The sequence below is a fragment of the Xylocopa sonorina genome, chromosome 9 (assembly GCF_050948175.1).
Source record: "Xylocopa sonorina isolate GNS202 chromosome 9, iyXylSono1_principal, whole genome shotgun sequence".
NCBI classification, from domain to species: Eukaryota; Metazoa; Arthropoda; class Insecta; order Hymenoptera; family Apidae; genus Xylocopa; species Xylocopa sonorina.
The window spans coordinates 12538580-12560123 of record NC_135201.1 but is presented as its reverse complement, the minus strand read 5'-3'; the positions used below and the strand labels follow the sequence as shown (position 1 = coordinate 12560123).

Sequence of the window (21544 nt, the reverse complement as noted above, 5' to 3'; positions counted from 1 at the left end):
AGCCTGGACCGTGCAAGCTCGCGATACTCTCCGGTCTGGCTCGTTATAAATCAGCCGGCAAACCATCCCTAACTAAATCGACTTTGCGTAACCAAAACTGGGTAGGGTGGTAGGTGGAGGGTTTGCGGTGGTTACCGGTGTGAAATGTTCCCATGGGGGGTCCCGGAGAAAATAGAGGCCCGACCCCCGGACGATCCCTAACACGGGACAATATGTTCTCGTCGTCTTTCGTTACGCTAGCCACCAGACATCCGATTATACGTATTATCCTGTAAGCGACTGATCTCTGTGAGAATCGACCGGCTATCTTTCTCCTTCTATTCGTTTCGCTCGTTCCTGACTTCTCTTTAAATAATCCCCCGATTATTCGTTCCAGGCTAATTTGACCGAGTCCCGGGTCGGTGACTCTTGATGATCAGCAACGATTTCGAGGAGTAAACATTCCATTTTCTCAGCTAATTATAAACCGTCGGTTCATTATTTCGGGCAAAAATTAATTGGCCGCGCGCGTTAAGGATACGGAGAGGACGCGTTAACGAGCGCGTTTTAAGCGTCGATCGTTCGGGACCGTTGGAAAGGGGGACTGGATCGGTGAGGCCGATGAAAAATGGAAAATGCGACTCGCGTTCGGGAGGGTGGGGGAGGTGGGCGCCGATACGAGGGGCGAACGAGGTTCGAAAAAATGACTTTCGCTTTCTCACGTGCCGCTCGGCCAGACGTCGCGCGTTACGTCAGTCTAATTAAAGGAACGATGAAACTGCGCCTCGATGAAAAATTCTTGCGCAACCCGCTGAGAAAATACGCGTTCGAGGCCATTGTAAACGATTCCCCGGTTATATTTTTATCTCGCGCCTTCGTACGCGGATTACCCACCGTTCGTTTCGTAACCAGCCGCTCGCAACGCGAGTTAATCAAATTCCGATCCGTTTCTAAATCCCTGCCACATCCCTGCCGCCGCCGCAGCCGCCGACCGATTCGTACGCGTTCACCTTTTGTCATCCGATCCTATATCTCGAACACGTACCAGCAGAACTGAAACTCTCGTTCCGATCGCGTAGAATTAAACCGCATCGACCGTTTTCCCAAGAGAGAATATTCACGGTTTCACGGTTTCTCTTTCATTAGAAATCCCAGCTGGGAAACGGTTAATAAACCGTATTCCGTTCCATCGCGAAAAATGAAAAACGCGCAAAGGGAGGCGAAAGAATCGAAATTCGTGCCCTCGCAACTACCCCGTACGTATAGTGTATCCATTCTGCTACTATCGAGGGAGAGAGAAAGAGAGAGAGAAAGAGTGTAAATCCTGGGCAGGAGGAGAGAACTAATCACAGAGGGAGTATCCTCGTAAATCTCGGCTCCGTGTCATTCGCGAGTTGCAACTCAGGATTTAATAACACGCCGCAAGAGCTGACCGGTGCAAGCTGTTATTTGGCTATGCACGACTTTCGCCCGTAGGCCAGTCGCGCTTTCTCGATCGGACTTTTAAAATATCTTCTCTAGTCGTATCGTGACCAGCGGCCAGGCGGAACGGCGAGAGGATCGTTGAAAAATCGGCGTTCGGACGATTCGGACAATGTCGGAGTATTTCACCAAGGCGAGCGAAAGGGGAACCAACGAGGAAGGGTGGCGCGCAGCCCCACGGCGCCCCGAGCGAGCCACGAAAATGATTTCGTAGGGTGAGCAGGCAAATCCGGCCTATCGATGACGGTGTCACCCTTGAGTGTCCGGATTAGAGATTAAATAACCAGCATCCACGGGCTTAAACCCGCCCTTTTAACGCCCGCGTTTCACAAGTGCTCGTCCCGCGTACAAACGTTTCTCGTTCTTCTCCGGTTTGGAACCGGAAACAGATGGCTAGAAGAAGATTGGGAGACGCGAGGAAATTCGGGACGGGTGCACGGCGTATCGATAGGTTAGCAGAACGGCGCGCGCGTTACGTGCCGGTGTATTACCCGGGTGTATTGCCAAACCGTAAGACACGATATAGCGGCGGTATCTCGAGCCGCGATCGAACACGAAGAAAACAGCACGGCACGCAACGCGCTCGAGCTTCTTTCCTTCGCCGTCACATCGAACCGTGTCCAAGCGTTACGACACACGAACGAACGAACGAACGAAGGAACGAAGGAACGCTCGCTCGCTCGTCCTGGGCCCAGGTTTATCGGATATTCAGCGGACGTTGCGTATCACCTGCTGCTGGTGCTGCCGGGCCCGATGACCGGTCGAATTCTAATTTACCGGACAACGAAATTCGTTGGCTATCCTTAGCGACCGGATCGCGGGGCGACGAGAGCGTGTAGTAGGCTCGGTCGGAGAGTCGAGGCGATTCGAAGCGATTCCACGATCGGGCCACCGGGCCCCGTCGTATCGTTAATTCCAGGTTGTAAGCGCATAATGTATGCGGCCATTAACCGTAATGAACACGGCCGTGCTTTCTTCCGAAGGAGCATATTCCGGTGAATTTGCCCGCCGGAATTTACGACGCACGACACGCTAAGAGGGCATGAATTACGTCAGCCCCGCGCGCGCGTTAACACCGTCGTCCGCCATCGGACGTCACTTCCGAGATCGCCAGTTCGAAAATCGTAGAAAGTTGCGCGTACGTTGCGGATACTCGAGGCGAGCCGATTGAAATATTCATGAGGCGGTGGTAAATTTCGGCCTGAAAATTGCCAGGAATTCTCGTCGATGTTCGACAAATCGCCTGCCATTTTCTTAACGTTATAATCGTCCGGTATGATTGGCACGGAATAATTTCAGCGTTTGTCATCGGGACTTGTCTCGATGCGCTCGCCATGGGAACGAGACGCGAAACAGCGACGACGTTACACACACGAGCTGATAAAACAAACGCCACCCACGCGGCACGAGAATTAGCGTCGTTTTGAAATCCTCCCTTTATCGTCGACCGTTTCGCTTCGCGTTCGGTTCGTTCCACCCCTCCGTCGACGAGTCCGAGTGGTTCCTCTTCGAGTGGTCCGACGTCATGGGAACCGCGTCTCCTCTCGCTCCATTAAGTAGATAATGAATAACGTCGGGATGCTCCCGGTCTCGAGCGATGCTCGTTGTCATCGCAGCCGAGAGCAGACGAGTTTAGAAAGTGCGCGCGCGGTTAATGTTTGCGTTCGTTGAAATCGGAACGTAATATCGCGGCGGAAGAAACGCACACCGCTGGGAATGAGATCGCGGCGATAAATCGCGAGCATCTCGAACCAGCCGCGTACACAATAACGATAACGAGCTAATGGCCTAATAAATAAGTAACCGGAGCCGCGACCCTTTCCGTTTTCGTTTTAAATTTTGCCGGGGCAACGGTTGGCTCGCTCGAGCGGCGCGTGTGAACCGTTTCGAGTAGGTGGTGCAACGATTCGCTGACGCGAACAATACGGTCCAGCGACGGGGTTCGAGGGAGGGTGGATAAATTGCCGACAACCCTTTCGATCGAATTTAAAACTCGTTAACGATCGATCTTTCTCGCAGAAACGGCGCAGAAACGCTCGTCCGTGTGAAGAGCGAGCCTGGTAAAGTGAACGGTGTTCGCTCTTTGTCTTTGGAGGTGGCATTCATCGCGAACCGAAAGGAAGGAAACGAGGGGAAAGGAAAGAAAAAAAAAAAAAAAAAACGCTGCCCGATGCAAGACGGGCTGTATCGAAATGACAGGAGGCGCGGCACGCTTGTCCCGCGGCCCCTCTTTACCGTTTCAATGCTCCAATCGACGGTGACAGTGACAACTGTAACGCCGTACCCGATACCCATGAGAATACCCTGTCGATGACCAAGTTTGTCCGCCAGGCTGAACCGAGTTTACCCGCGCTCGCCGCGCTGGCAGACCGAAAGAACGATCGAACGATTCATCGACTCTATCGCTACGCGACGGTGGGCAAGAGTTTCCCGACAAAGGAAAAAACGAATTTCCCACTACGCCCACTTTAAAGCGGCGCGCGCGAACCGTTTCGCCGAAGGGGTTACCTACGAAATTTCTACATCCATCATCCACGCTGGCAACCCCCTCGGTAGCCAACCCCCGACTGGCACGCGCCATTATAATGCCTCGGCTGAACTCGCTCGAAATTTAACTGCCCTTTAAAAGTTTAAGCACGGTTTACGCGCGCACCGCTCGCGCACGTACGAGCGAAGGCAAAAGCCCCGTCTGTTTTTACGGCCGCGTTCTATCTCGCGCCCTTTTGTCGCGCACCGTCGAATCGACCAGAGAAAATGGAAATTTCATGCAAGAGCTTCGACCGAGGCCCCTACCCCCCCTCTCCGTACTAAATTTCCCCGTAAAATTCCAATAAAAATTCCTCCGGCGACCTGTTTCACCGTTCCTTAACCCATTCCGCGCGGAAATTTCCATACCTCGGCGAATTTTCCATCCACGTAGGCGTACAGCGCCCAGCGTCGTCGCCGAGCTGCGATAGACGAGAAACGTTACGGTTAACGCGTCGAAGTTTGGAAAACCGGTGGAAAATTCAGTCCGACCGGCGGACTTTCAGGGAACGTCTCGACTCTTTGAGTACAAAACCGTGCTATTGTTTCCCTCTTAACAAGCACGGACAGCTAGCTAGGTTCTGGCCTTCGTGCTCGAATCGAGCGATGGTATCGCGCGTGACCCCGCGTTCAAACGTAAACGGAGAGATTTCAAGTGGCCTGGCGTCGGAGGGAATCGGAGGGGCAGAAAAAAAAGAGAAAGAAAAGAAAGAAAAGAACCTCGCCACGCGAGGTGTGTCTCTGTGTGTGTGTGTGTGTGAGGGAGAGAGAGAGAGAGAGAGAGAGATTGGCGTGCAAAAATTCCGCGCGTAGGACGAGCGGAAATCCTTATGGAAATGGCTCGCGACCGCGCTCGCTAACGGAAGTCGAGAGACGTCGGGGCTAGCGTATCCTGTTTGATAAAACGCTGCAAACCAGATAGAAGGGAGTCACTGCGCCGATGGTACACGAGATTATGGTAATCTTTGCCCGTTCCAAAGAGACCTCTCGTCTTTGGATTTCAACGGTCGACTAGATATCATCTTTCGCGAGAGATCCAGAAAGAGAGGGAAAGGGAGAGAGATGACGAGGAGCTGGCATTAAAATCGAACTCGTGCTCGACGACCAAGCCACGATGGAATACGCGTAATAATATCCCCCATAAGCTTTATTCCCCGTGGAAAGGTGAACAAAGTGCCAAAAAAGGGTTCCAGAAGTACTACGGTTGGAACCGCTCACCGCTGGCTGGCTGACAGTGTACATCACGAGGCGACGCGGGTATACGCATGTGTATTCGTTTATTATTCATGATGAGAGGTTGGCAGCGGTTCCTTGGTTGCCGCTCGTTGATTTACCGGCGAAAACAACGAGCACCGTTTCCACGGGTGGAAAGCTCCGTCGAACGATTTCTCATGAATCGCGACGCGACGAGGCTTCCTCTCGCCTCGAAAACGTTACGTAATTGAATTAGGATTGAATTGAAAGCGAAATTAAAGCATCGCGGTAACGTTTGTGTGCAAATCACCGCGAGAGATCATGGCGAACCGATCGGCGCGGCGTCGCGCTCGCGAAATCTCACCTACGTCGAACCGTTTCGAAAGGGGATGATGATGGTTAATTCGCTAAATTCCCATATTCCGTTCCCAAATCGGGAGAACGCATCCGCGCGGTCCACGCGAGATCTCTCCGAGAGAGGAATCGCGTCGATGCCAGGTGCGACTCAACCTTCAACCGGAGCAGACTCTCTCGACGGAGTCGATGAAGACAGGAGCAAGGTGTACGCGCGTCTGTGTTTGTCTCTGTGTGCGCGTGTGCGTGTGTGTGTGTGTGTGTGTGTGTGTGTATGTGTGTAAGAGAGAAAGAGAGAGAGAGAGAGAGAAAGAGGGAGAGAGTGACAGGAAGAGAGGAACGTAGAAGGAGAACCGCGAGGGAGTGAGTTATCTCGGGCTATCTCGTTCGCTGAGCGATCGTCTTTTGGTACGGCTAACGCGCCAGTGCCGCGGCGAAACCGGAAATTACGTCTGGGGTTCCATCTCCGGTGTTGTGCGGAGAGTTGGTGCGCGCCTTGGCGGAATTCTCCGTGAGAAAACGCCGCGCCAACCACCGCACGGCATCGCTTTCGAGCAGTTATTAAACTTCTAACCGCACCACCTCCTCCTCCTCCTCCTCCTCCTACGGCAACCCTTCTACCAGCTTTCCATCCCTTACCACCCTTCGCTCTGTTGTCGCAACGACAAAACGAGGCTGAGAAACGGGTCGGAGATAGACGAAAGCAGCGTATCGTTCCTCGCGGTATTATTGAAAAGCGCGGTGGTCGATTGACGAGACCGAAGCGACTACTGGATCATTCGGTCCCGAGGACGCCGAGTGATCGGGGGATTCGCGCATTTTTCTCCTCTCTGGCCGCGCTATCGATTTTTGTAATCTACTCGGTTGGGACGGGGAAGCGAGGGGGGTGTCTGGACGGTGACGTCACTGGGTCATACATCAACTCGTTATCAGCTCGCCTCCCCTTCCTTCTTCGAAGGGGAGAGGACTGGAAAATGGAGAAGGAGCGAACGGAGGGACGAGGAAACCGTATAAACGAACCACGCGGACGTTTACCGTCGCGAACGTTGTTCGATTTGCCGGAAGTGAACAACCGTCGAACGCGTCCGGCACGGAGGCGAACTGAATCGATTGATGAGCCGTCGCTTGGGTTAGGTTGTAGACGCGGAAGAAAAGAATTAAATAAAAAAAAAGAAACAGAAAAAGGAAAAAGAGAAAAGAGAGGAGAGAAGATTGGAGGGAGGGGTGGATCGACGCGCACAGGGGCCGGTTCTAATTTTATTGCGGCAGATCGAATCGGACGTTGCATCCAACCCTCGGTGGTGCTTGTCAATCCTCCCCCTAGGAAAAGGCAGCCGCGTAGGAGGAGAAGAGGAGGAAACGGAAGCTGAAGGCGGTCGGTATCTGACGAGATAAGAGCGCAATCTCTGCTCCCCGTCTACCCCCTCCCCCAACCCCCGGGGAACGTTTTCCCCTGTTCTTCTCGGGACCGTTCGACCTTTTCGCGTCCGAGTTCCCTTCTCTCTAAACGTACACGTATACGTATCGTCCGCCTCTTACAGAAGCCGATCGAGCTAAGAAGCATCGACCACCCTCCTTCGATTGCTCCCCGCGACTCGCCTATTTTTTTTTTCCTTTCAGTGGAGAGGAGGGAATAAAGGCGAAGGCAAAAGTTTTGCGGAAAAAATGTAAGCCGAGGGAAAATCGAGTGCTAGTCGCTGGTACTCTGTCTACGGAGGGTGGAAGAACCCTCGGTACTCTCGGCCGGGAAGGGGTTGAAAGAGACAGAGAGAGGGACACGGTTGCCTGGCAACGACGAGAGGGGTGCCCGGCAGTATAGATCGCTATCCAGCCACCTCCTCAGGGGCGGGTTGCGAGGATGGAAGAGGCGAAACCACCCCCGTTGGCAAGATGGCTTTATTACCCTCCGCCGAGGACTTGCCGCCGGTGTTGCTGCAGTAACTTGCTCCGGAGCTCTAGGAAAATGACTTCGGCGTCGGTGCTTTACGCGAGTCTATCTACCCTGCTCTACGCGTTACGCCATACGGCCAGGTTCCCTTGACCGTTCGATTTACGTATATCACGACACCCCGCGTCTCGATTCCATCCTTTGGCAATAATTTTCGCGCACGGTTACGGGGAAAAGTTTACACGATGGCCCGATCGAACGCGGCGTTTCGTCGTTTTCGATCCTCCAGCAACAGGACGGCCAGCAGACGGTGGTGCGCGAGGAAGGGGTATGATTTAGTAAGATGAAAAGCTACCCCCGCGTTCTATGGGCGGCGTTGTCGGCGTTATCTAACGCAGACAGAGATTGCCTCTGTTCCTTAGAAAACCCTACCTACCTACCTAGCTAGCTCCCTACCGGAGGGCAACGCGTGCGTTCGTGGTATCTTTCGGTCGGCGCGGAAAAGCGGGCCTGCGCCGAGGAAAAGCCGGAGGAAAATCGATGCTCGTCAAGCGCCAAATCGTCCTGCAAATTAGGGACCGATCGACCGATCATCGATTCGTTCGAGGAGGACAGCTCCTCCTCGATGGAAAAGCGCGGATGATCCTCTCTCTCTCCCTCCCCTGTTCGCGCGTTGTACCATATCGATTCGCTGCGATGTTAAGAGGGACGAGTGCAGGAGAAAGAGGAGGAGGATCGAAAGTTATCGGGATCGGTTCGACAGCGAGCTTCCGGACGATTCATTCCCGCTATCGACTACGTTTCTTCCGGGCAATTTAATTTGCTAGTGTCAGCGTTACGCCCGGCCGAAATTATCTACCCTTTCGGCTGTTATTATTATTATTATTAACGTTATTCTGGGAAACCTGCCTCGGAGCGTGCCGTCCCTCCGCTACGGTCGCTATCGCGACACCGTCCCAACAAATTTTCACCTGGCAAACTTGACGAAATAAAAGGGAGAGAGGTGCGACGGCGGTTAAGGAGCGGAGAGTACCGGCTACGATCCGGGAATTAATTCGATAACGTTCCTCTCGCCTTGATATTTACGATACCATCTACAAAAGAGTTCTCGAGCCGGGAACGATTCCGCTAACGACCGAAAGAATGGAGAAAGTTTTTTCCTCGATGGGAATAGAGGGGGAAACAGATGGACCGAGACGGAGAGGAACGGTGAAACGGTAGTAGTAGCGGTAGTAGCAGGAAAACTTGATCCGAATTGATACTGGAGGCGTCTCGAGGCCATCCCTATCTCTCGACAACGAAGAAAAGAGGAAAGAGCGTCGAACTGAAAGAAAGTCGAACCCCGGGGCGGCGGCGGCGGCGTCGACGGCGGTGGCGGAGGCGGAGGCGGCGGTGACGGTGTAAGTGTAGGTGACGGCGGCACGTCATTCTCCGGGAGGAATTAAATTTTTATATCTCTCGCTGAGAGTTTGAGCGATAGGAAAAGTTTCGCGTGCTCGCGGGGACGAGGCTCCTTGCTCCTCGTTCGAAACTCGAGAATCGGTTCAATTAATTCCGATCGGGGGAGTGTTCTCGTTGCGAGACGACGCGAAAGTCGCCCTTTACCTGCGCGCGTTAACTATCTCCGCTTTACGCGATCGAATTTCCAAGGTTTCCAACAGCTAAACGGGGGCGAATTTACGATCGACTCGACGGCGGCCGTTGAGAAACGGAAACTGTTGTAAATAGGAAACAACAGAGATTGCCTCGTTGATCGAAGAGAGGTATACGAGGGGCGAGTAAAATTGTCCGAACTGCGCGAGAATTGAGAAAACCGAGGGTTGGAAGCGCGAAAGTGGCGCTGAGACTCATAAACCGCGTAATCCCTCGTAAACTGTACCCCCATCCCTTATCCCGAGGGCCCTGCGACGATAGCTTATCCGTCGGAGGAGACGAGTTTGACGAGAGAGGCAAGAAACTACCCCTCCGTATCGTTTCCCTCTGAAAAACTTTTGAAAATCATCCCGATTCTCCTCCATCGGAGCAGCTTCTTCTCCTCGTTCTCGATGGTATCGTAAAGCGCGTTCGACTCCGTCCGGATTGGTTTAATCGATCGCGAGGAAAGGAACACGGAATTCTCCGTGACCAAGGATCGATGCAGCAATTTAGCCTCTCGCCGCGAGAATAGAAAGAGAAGAGAAGGGTCGGGGATTCGAAGGATCGGATAGGTTCGCCCTTAACGCCCTCCTCCTAGCGCGGGACGAGATCCCTGGCACCCCTTCGATTCCGCTGCGCGCTTTACCACGCTCTCGATCGCGTTATTATCCGAGCCGATCTGCCGATGAAATCCCGTGGAATTCACGAGTGCACGGCAGCTCGTTGCTTGACCGGCTCGACGCAAACGCCTCCGATTTACATTTTCATTCCGCGAAAGAGCCTCCGACCGTCGTCTCGGCGACTCCAGAAACGGAGGACCTTGTGATTTTCCTTTTCCAGTTTCTATTCGATCTAAGCTAATTAATTTGCCTCCGATTAATTACCGACAATTGCTCCCGCTCTAATTACGCGCGGTCGATTAGAATCTACGAAAGTTTAACGGGCGAACGGGGCGATCTTTAACGGCGTCTCGGGTTTTGCATGCGATCCGATCTCCTTAACGATAGTCGAAGCGGACCGAGCCTAAATCCGCTAAATGAATCTGTTCGCGAAATTTCTCTGTCCGTGCAACCGTTTTCCAGCTGCGATCTACGAATGTTTGACGTAGCGTGGCGTGGCGTGCCGCGGCCGCGAATCCCGCGCCCGCTAAATTATCTTCACAGTTTCTGATTCGCATTAATTGCCCGACTAATTAAGAAACCGGGGTATACGTCTCGTTAATGCGCGGAGAATAAATTCCACGGAAAGTGAGTGGATTAGGTATGACAGGGAATGATATTTCAAACGAACGTCTAATAAATCCGTCCCTCCTACGACGGAACACACCGGAAGACGCGCCTTTAATTAATCAATAATAGCTCGCGATCCTCTTCCTCTTTCGCTCTACGTTGTCTCGAGTCGAAAATCTGTTCGCAGTTCGACGGACCGTTTCGGATCGCTGAAACGAACTTTCTCGTTGATTTTTCCGCAAGTTTCTCCTCTCCGAGGGACAGCCGAGAGAAGGCAAGGGGATACGAATGAAGGCTGCTTTGTAGAACGATATCGCTAAGCGGAAATCAGTGGTCGAGTGGCGCCTTCGCCCTCTGCCCTTAAAGGACTACTCTCTCGTTCGCGCTCCTGGAATCGCGACGGCGACTCGCTACCGAGAATTTGCTAACTTGGTTAAAATATTGCCATCGACACAACCGAGGCTCGTTGTCTTTGAGCTTCAACCTCGAACGACCGACAACGGTAGCCGTGTTTTCTTTCTCGTCTCGCGAGAAAAGAAAAACTCTGGCGAATCTACTTCGATTTACCGAAAATTGACATCGTCCGGTAGATACACGCCAGGTTCGAACGGGAGAAGAAAATTGAAAGGACTCGCGGCAGGAATTCCGGCCGTTTTAATGCCAACAGCCGGAGCAAAACGGATGACAAAGAGCCTTTAACGATGTCCGCGGTGACCGGTTGAGTGACGCAGGACACGAGCCTGTGGCCCCATCTTTTCCTCCTTTAAGAGGGCAGAGAACGAGCAAAGCTTACGGACCACGCACGTCGTACGAAGAAGCTGCTCGTTCCTGTGCGGTTTTTTGCCGCGGCTGTAATTGAGCCTGTCTCGTCGAGCTACCGTCTAAATGAATTACGAGGCGCCGCGCCGCGCCGTGCACGGCACGAGCCCTACCCCGAGGCTAGTTCTACTTTTTTCGTCTTTTCCTCTCATTCCTTTTCTCTTTTTCCCTTCTACTCCTCGACTACAATCCTTTCCGTCCATTTTACATACCATTTCCTTTCGCTCTCTCTCTCCCTCTCTGTCTCTCGTTGCTGAAAGCTCAAAATTCTTGCGCAATACCTTCTTCCTGTACGTGTACGTGCAAGTGCGACGCGGTAACGCGCGATGCGTGGCTAACAAAGAATGTCTTTGTGATTATCGTTCACAGTTTGACGGTAATTAAGCGCAGCCTGAAAAGTTATATTCCGCGAAGAGAAGCAGCGGCAGACGGAATCAAAGCACGAAGAGAAATCGCAAGATGGTTGCAATTAACCACGATATGATGGGGAAAAAACCGCTCCCACTCGACGGACGTTCATAAATCGTCAAGGGACGAGGTTCGTTTCTTCGAAAACTCTTCGACAACCGATTCCTCTATACGCACACCTTGTTTCGTTCTAACAAATACAACGGAACGAATAAGCTGCGAATGTAAATGTTCTATTTATTCGCTGCCTTTAAGGATTTTTAAACGTTTCCAAGTAAACAAGAATTGGGGAGGAAGCAGTGGGACATCTAGTGCCGATATATGTAACTCTAGGTACACGTAATAAACTATTAACCATACCTTGATCATGTATGTACATTTATTATCGACGTTGGTCCGATAAATTGAAAGCCGACGAGATAAAGTAGATCCTGCAACAGAGACGAAGGTGTTCAAAGTTATCGATAGATGACTCTAATTACTTAACCAACTCGAATTCAAATATCACGCGGGCAATTGCGCTACATATCGTAAACCATTATACGTTGACTAAAAGTTACAAAATAGCAGGGAGAATGTTAATCGATGATACGATTATAAAAAACCTTTTGTTTCTACGACATGCATCGAGCAATGACACATGCAATATTACATTAAATTAGAGATACATTAAATATAGACTCACCGAATTCGTTGATTGTTCCATCGTTGTTAACAACCATCGATTCGCATCTTGTCCTGTCCTGATCTGTCTTGGCCTGTCTTGACTTGTCCTTTGTCTTCGAGGAATGCCACGGTAATTCACCGAAACACAATCTTCCGTGTAAGCCTTTCCGCGCATCGCTTACAGAATATATCACCATTAATTATTCCAAACGACTAATTCGATGTTCGCGACTAATTACGAGAACTGAACGTTTATTCCGAGACTTTCTTCGCACAATTTTTCGCGAGAACGATATTCCTCTGTATACGAAAGCTGATAAACTAATCATTCCGATGCTTCCGATCGCGTCAAAGTCACGGCGGTGTCGTACGAACGTTACGATTGGCTAGTTACCGGCAGATGAACCAATCACGTTCCAGAACGCAATATATCTACGAGAAAACTAATTTATAATGAAAATTATTTAATAATTATTTTTATCCATTTATTAGTAGCAAATATGTATATCAGAATAGCATGAAATTAGAAAATTTTATTATCGAGTATATCGTTCCAGTCCCTACGAAAGAAAATTGTTGACATTGACGTTTCGTGTGAACACGTGAGTGTGCTCGATATAACCTACAGATTTCTGTTCCTTGACAAGAATACTATAATTTGTATTAATTGACCAAAGTTAGTTAGGAAATCAAAATGTTGCGAAGGCAAGCTAGACTTCGTAGAGAATATCTCTACAGAAAATCAGTTCAAGACAAATTAAAGAACATTCAAGAAAAGAAAGAGAAACTGAAACGCAGTCTGGAGGAGAATATACCAATTCATCCAAATCTTAGGAAGAATGCGCTGGAGATACAAAAACAATTGGCTTGGGAAGATGCCGGACCAGAAATGGCTGTCGCTATTGGAACAGAAGAGGGAGGGATCGTTGGGTCTCACGAAGATGACGAGTATCGATGGGCAGGAGTGGAGGATCCAAAGATTGTGATCACTACTTCTCGCGATCCTAGCTCTCGATTAAAAATGTTTGTCAAAGAATTGCGATTGATATTTCCTAATTCCCAAAGGATGAATCGTGGAAATTACGAAATGAAACAACTAATAAATGCTTGTAGAGCGAACGATGTTACAGATTTCATAATCGTGCACGAGCACAGGGGTGTGCCTGATTCTCTGATCATCTGCCATCTACCTTATGGACCCACTGCGTACTTTACAATGTCGGATGTCATTATGAGGCATGATATACCCGATATTGGAACAATGTCCGAACAATATCCTCATCTGATCTTTCATAATTTTAAAACAAAGCTAGGCGAACGTGTTACAAACATTTTAAAGTATTTGTTCCCGGTTCCGAAGGAAGATAGCAAAAGGGTAATCACTTTTGCCAACCACGATGATTACATATCGTTCCGGCATCATACGTATAAAAAGCTTCATGGAAAGGATGTTGAATTAACAGAGGTCGGACCTCGGTTTCAATTAAAATTGTATGAAATTAAACTGGGCACCTTGGATGCGGAATCGGCGGCGGACATAGAATGGGCTTTGAGACCTTACATGAACACCAGTCATAAAAGAAGATTTCTATCCGAAGAGGATGGGTGGCAACAAGAGGACGATATTTAAATCCTTTTCATGTTTTTCGATTATTATCTATAAACTTTGTAACTCTGCGAATAACACATTTTTATACGGAAACGTGTCGTTCTTCTATTTAACCTTGATAAATGTGGTAAACGTCTGATTAGACCTTGAATTACTTGTACGATTGAAGAAAAAAAAGAAGTACGCGTAACTCATAGTTTGTAAAGCAAAAGAAGCGTTTGAAAATCTCGCGCGTTGCATCCGAAATGCGTCATTCGTGTTGCGCGGTGCATTCTGGTTTTCTTTGTGGCAGTTGTTTTTAAAAAGGTCTTGGAAATAAAGGAAGTTTGGTCCCCGAAGGAGAATTTGAATCGGGAAAAGTGGGCAAAGCGTTACAAATGCGTTTGCCTCGGCGGAGCAGAAAATTGTTAACGCGTGATGCACGCTAATGTTCGTAAGCCCGCGAAATCCGAGAAGACGCCGCGGCGCAAGAAGCTCGCGGAGCAACAGAGTGACGCTATGGATATGTTCGTGACTCCGAAACGTCAGAAAAGTGACGGTGAGATCAGTTTTCATATCAGAGGGAGAGAAATTTGGTAGATCAGTTGCTTGTTTGCTCGTATCGCTTGCAGTATTACGCATGATTTGCGCGCGTTTGTAGTAAATTTATCAATTTACTTGCAATATTTACTCCAATTTACGTTTTGGTTACCAGCGCTTTTGTTCGTAGCGGAGAATCGTCAAACTAATGATGTGTACGATCCATTCGTGGTTAGGCTTTTCGAAATTCAACAAATTTCCTAAACTGTAGTCAGGCTTCTCTAGATAAAATCGATGGTACAATTGAAATTACATTATCGTTCGGATAAACCAGAAACGAACACTCGTAATACTCGTCACGTCCATTCTCTAATGTCGTGTGTTAAGTAGATCAGGCATACAGGGGAACTTCTTTGTACGCATATATAGTAAAACTCTTGTGACACATAATACGCGTCCACGAGATTTAATAATCGATAATAAACGTATGATAAAAAGTAAAGAGAGTCTCGGAAACATATCAGGAAGACTTTGAGCTAACTAACAGACACAGTAAACTACGTTTGGATAACGCACCTGTGCACACTTTTGGTGTGAGATATGTTTGCGTAGACGTAATGATCTTGAATCCCTTGTCGAAAGTTTTGAGAGTGGTAGTTAGACGTTCCAAAGTATTTTGGTCCCTATCTCTTTCTTGGCAAGGTGCAGTCCGCTTTATCTTTCAGATCTAGAGGTCACGGGTATCTCCCGCAGTGGCCGTGTGAGAAAGAAATCTTCCAAACTCGTTGACTTTGAATCGCCAGATGATTTTACGGATAACAAATACAAACGTCAGAAAGCGCAGCAATTACAAAATCAACAATTGTTGGAAAGATACGAGTCTCAACATATATCGTCGAATCAATCGATCCAACATGGGAGCGGTGGAAGGCAGAGGAAAAATTCTAGTTCAAACTCTGGACAACAAAGAATTAAACAGGAAACGTTATCGGATAACGAGGGGCAATCTTCAGGATCGGAATCAGATGATCCCTCTGGGTTGAACGAGGATGAAAGATATAGTATGGATTCTGGAAGCGACGACGATATAGATCCTCTTATGATAGACGATAGAGAAGCAGGGTTTAGAAAACTTGAACCACCTGGCCAAGAAACGCCTTCGCAAGCGAATAGTCTGTACATGCTTGAGAAGTGTAAGAAAAAGCTAATTATTAAAGATGGCAAAATAATAGGTAAAATGAAGGCTCAACGTAAAGACAAAGGGGTATGTACACATGAAAGTTACTAAAGGGGATTATTTCACAGTTCGATGATGTTTTCAGAAAACAAGATTTACCGCGTACATGTTGTGGGCTAAAGAAATTAGGCAGGAATTGCTAGAGCAACGTCCTTACATGGGTATATAAAGCTTCACTTTGTTTCACCGTATTACAATCAGATTAGAAAACCGATGTGTAATGTTATTCGTGAAACGTTGCTTTTTGTAGATTTTGCAGCAATTTCTAAACGGTTAGGAGAACTATGGGCTACAGTACCAAATCTGGAAAAATATAACTGGCGCAGACGCGCAAAACGCTTGGCAGCAAAACCTCATTCTTTACCAGCGAGTAAAGATGAGCCTGTTTGGAAAATGCCGCCGCCTGCTTCGCGAAAAAAATTCATTAATAAAATTGGTGGGTTTGTTGGTTCTCATGTATACATCATTTTTTATGAGTATGTCTCTAAAATTTATTTGTGGTAGTTCGTTCATCTTTATTTGCTTCTCGTGCACGCGTATTAGTCAAAAATTTTGCAGATAATACGTATATTATTTATATATATATATATATATACATACATATATATATATATAAAAAATTACATGGTAGAAAGGGAGAAAGAGAGAGAGAAAAAGAGAAAGAGATATGCCCTCCTATTCTCATTTCTTTTCATATGCATGCATCTCGTTTAGGGGTAGGAAAGCTAAATAATACGATGATATTTTATCGTTTTATGCTCCGCATTTTTTTTTCTTTTTTTTTACATTACAGGTAATGGAAAAGAGCAAAAGCCTGCTACGTCCAAAAAAACTATTCAACTAGGTCTGCCCTCCGTTGTAGGAAATGTTCCGGTGTCGCCGCCGTCCAATCGAACCGGGAAAGATTTGGTTAACGAACCAATGATAGGAACGGGGATGTACAAAGTTATCGGGACTCAACCCATTGACGTAGCTGCGCATCTGAAGCTTCTCGGTGAGAGTTTAACAATCATCGGTGAGCGGTTAAAGGAACACGATGGGCAAATTGCGGTATCGGGTAGTCTGTCCGTTTTACTGGATTCTCTACTTTGCGCGCTGGGCCCGTTGATCTGTCTGACGCAACAGATTCCAGAAACTAACGGAGCTAAACACGAAACACTTTCGCAGATGCTCGACAACATTGCATACCTTATGCCTGGTTTGTAATATATGTATAAATACCAAGAGAATAATCTTAACACTTTGAAAAATGTACATACATGAATCGAGTAGACAAACATAGTCGTTAAATTATTAAACGTTTTGAAAGAGAATTAAAACAGAACAAAGTTCTACAAACGAATCTTTGTTATATTTTATCTTCTTCTAAAGGTATAAAGTTTTATATATAAATAATATGTTTGTACAAAAAGTTACAATAAATATTTAAATAGTTCTTCTATACAACTAACTGTACACGATAAATAATTTTTTTCGCACTTATCAATCCGATAAGATGGGGGGACATGTACAGAATAGATTTTTATCTCCGTACGTATCATCTATTCTTCCAACACTCGGCCAGATCTTGTTGCTTCCCTTTACGAACGGCTGAAATGCAGATAAATACGATTTAGTCTGTCGATTGATCTTGATACTTCGTAAATACTTACAGCTGGGAATGCTGCTAATTCTCGCGAGTACGGTCGATCCCACGTACTTGATACTACTTGTTCTTGAGTATGTGGCGCCAGTTTTAGTGGATTTTTAACCATGTCCAATTTACCGCTTTCAATGTCGTTAATTTCTTGCCTTATAGCTGAAAAGAAATCTCTCGTTATTCGTCAATTCCTTTGAAATAGATTAAAAACTTTCTTTAATATAACCAGTCTCACAAATCAGAGCGTTGCAAAATCGGTCCAATTCTTTTTTATCCTCGGATTCCGTTGGTTCGATCATTAGTGTGCCTGGCACAGGCCAGCTCATCGTCGGAGCATGAAATCCATAATCCATTAATCTTTTTGCAATATCTGCAGCCTCAACGTTCGCAGTCTTCTTGAAATCCCGTACATCCAAAATGAATTCATGCGCCACTAATCCTGTTTTTCCTTTATACAACGTTTTATAGTACGTCTCCAATCGTTTACTCATGTAGTTAGCATTTAGAATAGCAACTTGCGTAGCTTTCCTTAACCCTTTCGGGCCCATCATCTTAATGTATGCCCATGAAATTGGTAAAATAGCCGACGACCCGAAGGGAGCAGCCGATACTGCGCCGGATACCTTTACGTTATTATTACCATTGCCCGAGCAATTGATCACAGGATGAGACGGGAGGAAAGGTATTAGATGCCGTTTTCTAGAATAACACTTTCATTGTATCAACTTTGAAATACTTAATCAACTTTACTTACACTCCGATAGGTCCCATTCCAGGCCCTCCGCCGCCGTGAGGTATACAGAATGTTTTATGTAAATTCAGATGCGAGACGTCGCTGCCGTAATCACCTGGGCGACACAGTCCAACTTGAGCATTCATATTCGCACCATCCAGATACACTTGACCTCCAACTTCGTGAACCATAGCGCAAATATCACCGATTGTCTCTTCAAACACGCCGTTCGTCGATGGATACGTTATCATCAAACAAGACAACGTTTCTCTGTATTTGTCGATCATTTCCGTAAGGTGTGCAAGATTAACGGAACCATCTTTTTGCACAAGGATAGGCTTCACTTGCATACCGGCCATCTGAGCGGAAGCAGGATTAGTGCCGTGAGCGGAAGTGGGTATCAAACAGACTTGTCGATGCTTGTTTCCGTTCGACTCGTGATAGCACTGTATAGCTCTTAAACCAGCGTATTCACCCTGAGCTCCACTGTTCGGTTGAAAACTAATGCTATCGTAGCCCGTTATAGCGCAAAGATCTTGCTCCATTTCGGCAAATAGCTGTTGATATCCTTTAGTTTGTTCAATAGGGACGAAAGGGTGGATGTCCGTGAACCCTCGCAGGCTGCAGGGCATCATTTCCGTGGTGGAATTTAATTTCATTGTACAGGATCCCTGTTAAAACAATTACAAACGTAGGATGATTAAATGTATTATCGATAACTTGTCGATAATCTCGTCGCATAAGCGAGGTGATGAATTTTTTTATTACCAATGGTATCATACTATGCACGAGAGACACATCCTTATTTTCTAACGATTTCATATATCGAACTATTCTCGTTTCAGACTGATGGCTATTGAATACAGGATGTTCCAAATACGATGTTTTGCGGGCGAAATGCGACGTGTGGAGGCTTCTTTCCAAATAGGTCTCTTCTTTAGACACTTCCTCAACCGTGGTACACGCGGAGAATATTTCATATATATCGTTTACGTCTTCCTCCGTAGTAGTTTCATCCAGAGATATTCCGACACCGTCCTCGTAATACCTAAAGAAGTAATTAATTATCCAAAGCTTACTTTCTCCGAAGTTCATCTTCATCAATTACCTAAAGTTTATTTTAAACGCACTCGCGTTTTCCTTTATAGCTTTTAGAGACAATTTAGGCGATACTTTTATAGTATCAAAGAAATGCTCGTTGTTCACTTTGTTCCCCGCTTTTTCCAGGCCTTTAGCGAGAATCAATGTCAAAAAGTGGACTCTGTTCGCGATATTTCTTATTCCTTCCGGTCCATGATAGACAGCGTACATCGCAGACATGTTTGCCAACAGTGCTTGCGCGGTACAGATATTGCTGGTAGCTTTGTCCCTTCTGATGTGCTGCTCACGTGTTTGAAGAGCTAAACGATACGCATCTTGACCGTTTAAGTCTTTTGTGACGCCAATCATTCGACCAGGCATCAAACGCACCAACTTTTGACGGCACGCAAAAAATCCGGCATGAGGACCTCCATATCCAAGCGGTACACCGAAACGTTGACTGGTACCAACGCATATATCAACCTCGAATTCACTCGGGGGCTTAAGGATGGCTAATGCTAGCAAATCGGCAGCAGCGCAAACAAGTGTCTACGATTCAACGCATCACGTTAACTTTTTCATTAATACGTTCAAGAATCTAAAACTCGCAATACGTACATCATCCGCGTGTGCCTTCTTCGCGACATCTTCAAACGCGTAGATAGACCCAGTTGTGTCAGGATATTGCAAAAGAATCGCAGCGATATCTTTTGCGCTGGTATCGACCTCGAAAATATTTCCGATCTCAAGATCTAGACCCAAAGAAGTAGCACGAGTCGCAATCACGCTGATCGTTTGAGGATGAACTTTATCAGAAACGAACAGTCTTTTTCGCTTGTTGTGCCTGTGAGCGAGAGCCAGAGCCTCCGCTGCTGCAGTGCCTTCGTCCAGAAGAGATGCATTCGCCACTTCTAATCCAGTCAAATCGCATATCATTGTTTGATAATTCAACAGACCTTCGAGTCTACCTTGCGAAATTTCTGGCTGATAAGGAGTATATTGTGTCGTCCTATAATAATCGTTGTTATTTCTCAATTATTTCAATGTTGCGTTAGAACGGTCTTGTAACAGAAAGTTACGTACCATCCGGGATTTTCAAACATGTTCCTCATAATGGTATGAGGAATGCAACAATTATTGTACCCCATACCAATGTACGAACGCCATATCTCGTTCTTTTCCGAAATTTGTGAAATTCTCTTCAACAATTCATACTCAGCTTAAAAATATAATTACTATTTTATGCATCTTAAAATCTTAGTAACAAGAGGATATGTATTGAAAGAAGGAAAGTGTTGTGGTTGTACATATATCGTACACAGAGCTTTCGGTCTACTTAGAAAATCACGTGAATGCTAATCTGACTGCACGAGTTTGACCTATGGCCCGTGATATGGTATTCTCGCAGTAAGGGAGATCATCGTGTTTTTATTCTTTAATAGAATTAACGCGGACGTATTAATAGCAAAAATGATCTATCTTAACGATTCAATCGTTAGATACACAATTCCTTAAAACATATTTCATGCATAAACTAACAATTCTTTTCTAATGATCTTTAAGAGAATATTTTTACTCATACACGTTCGCATTTCAGAATCACAGGGTTATCATGTTTGCACGTGCTTCGCATTTAGTCTTGTGGCCAGATGCACGTTTCTGCATATCGTGATTGTTTTCTTCTTTACTTTAACACTTTATTATGATATTCGAAACGATAGTTCTACTTACTAGTTGGTTGCTCAATGTTCAGATCTTTCTGGTACAGAATTTTTTCAGGAACAGCTGCTTTTGTCAATTCATCCAAACTCTATTAAGTTAATTAAACAAATGACTACCTTAACAAATTACTCTTACTGTTTAAAGCGAATGTTTTACCTTGAATCCAATAGTTTTCAGCATTTCTAGTTGTTCGTGTTCTCGAGGTCCAATATGCCTCACTTGAAACTCTTCATTTTGAGGGAAAAGTTTCAACTTTTCCCTGTCAAAATTTTTCAGCGTTAATTCACGTACATGCGGAAGCACGCTATGTTTATTCAACAATCTCTTACACTTTGCCAGTCTCAAAATGTGTAACATTCTAAATCGTAAAATGTAAAGTGTTTAACGATACTCAATTACGTTTTCGATATTAAACTTGACCACCGCCAGTTACTTGTTAAATTCCAGAAAACTAAAGAGTTTATTAAAGTAAACAGAAGTTTTATACTACAAGACCTATCGTCTTGTGATGTCATAATTACTGATTACAGCTTGATCTTTTGTAACCCCGAGTTGTAACATATCTTAAACAATATTGGGGAAATACATTATTTGCACGTGTATGTACAAACTTATTTTTGCAATTCCGTATTCGAACAGGAATAACAGTCGAAAGAAAAAGAAGAGAAAAAGGTTGATGTTTGCATTCTGTATCGATCGAACTTTATTTACAAAAGAGATTAGCCATGCTAGTTGTGCAAAATTACACTATTCTATAGATAATTTATATTTACTATATCGAAAAACATAGTCAAGAAAGAAAGAAAGAAGAAAAAAAAACAGCAA

At 46.4% G+C, this 21544-nt stretch overlaps 3 protein-coding genes across 5 annotated transcripts; 2 read left to right on the top strand and 1 right to left on the bottom strand.

Annotated features, from left to right (window-relative positions):
* Window positions 1-12767: 12767 nt before the first annotated feature.
* On the top strand, window positions 12768-13876 carry LOC143426638 (U3 small nucleolar ribonucleoprotein IMP4). Its single transcript, XM_076900220.1, has one exon. It carries the CDS (start codon window positions 12875-12877, stop codon window positions 13808-13810), a length of 936 nt encoding a protein of 311 aa, XP_076756335.1. The 5' UTR covers window positions 12768-12874; the 3' UTR covers window positions 13811-13876.
* A 181-nt stretch (window positions 13877-14057) lies between these two features.
* Window positions 14058-16864, top strand: LOC143427071 (uncharacterized). 3 transcript variants are annotated; one of them, XM_076900928.1, is made up of 5 exons: window positions 14058-14327; window positions 15040-15572; window positions 15631-15706; window positions 15796-15981; window positions 16339-16864. In XM_076900928.1, exons 1-5 carry the CDS (start codon window positions 14207-14209, stop codon window positions 16749-16751), a joined length of 1329 nt encoding a protein of 442 aa, XP_076757043.1. In that variant the 5' UTR covers window positions 14058-14206; the 3' UTR covers window positions 16752-16864. The 3 variants fall into 3 exon arrangements, with proteins under 3 accessions (XP_076757043.1, XP_076757044.1, XP_076757042.1); XM_076900929.1 differs by having other exon boundaries at window positions 15034-15572; window positions 16408-16864; XM_076900927.1 differs by having other exon boundaries at window positions 15034-15572.
* LOC143427069 (glycine dehydrogenase (decarboxylating), mitochondrial) lies at window positions 16864-21190 on the bottom strand. Its single transcript, XM_076900921.1, has 10 exons — window positions 20876-21190; window positions 20729-20807; window positions 20081-20216; window positions 19616-20006; window positions 19026-19546; window positions 18686-18965; window positions 17939-18588; window positions 17420-17883; window positions 17198-17343; window positions 16864-17135 (listed from the first exon to the last, which is right to left on the bottom strand). Exons 1-10 carry the CDS (start codon window positions 21074-21076, stop codon window positions 17028-17030), a joined length of 2976 nt encoding a protein of 991 aa, XP_076757036.1. The 5' UTR covers window positions 21077-21190; the 3' UTR covers window positions 16864-17027.
* Between the last annotated feature and the right edge of the window lie 354 nt (window positions 21191-21544).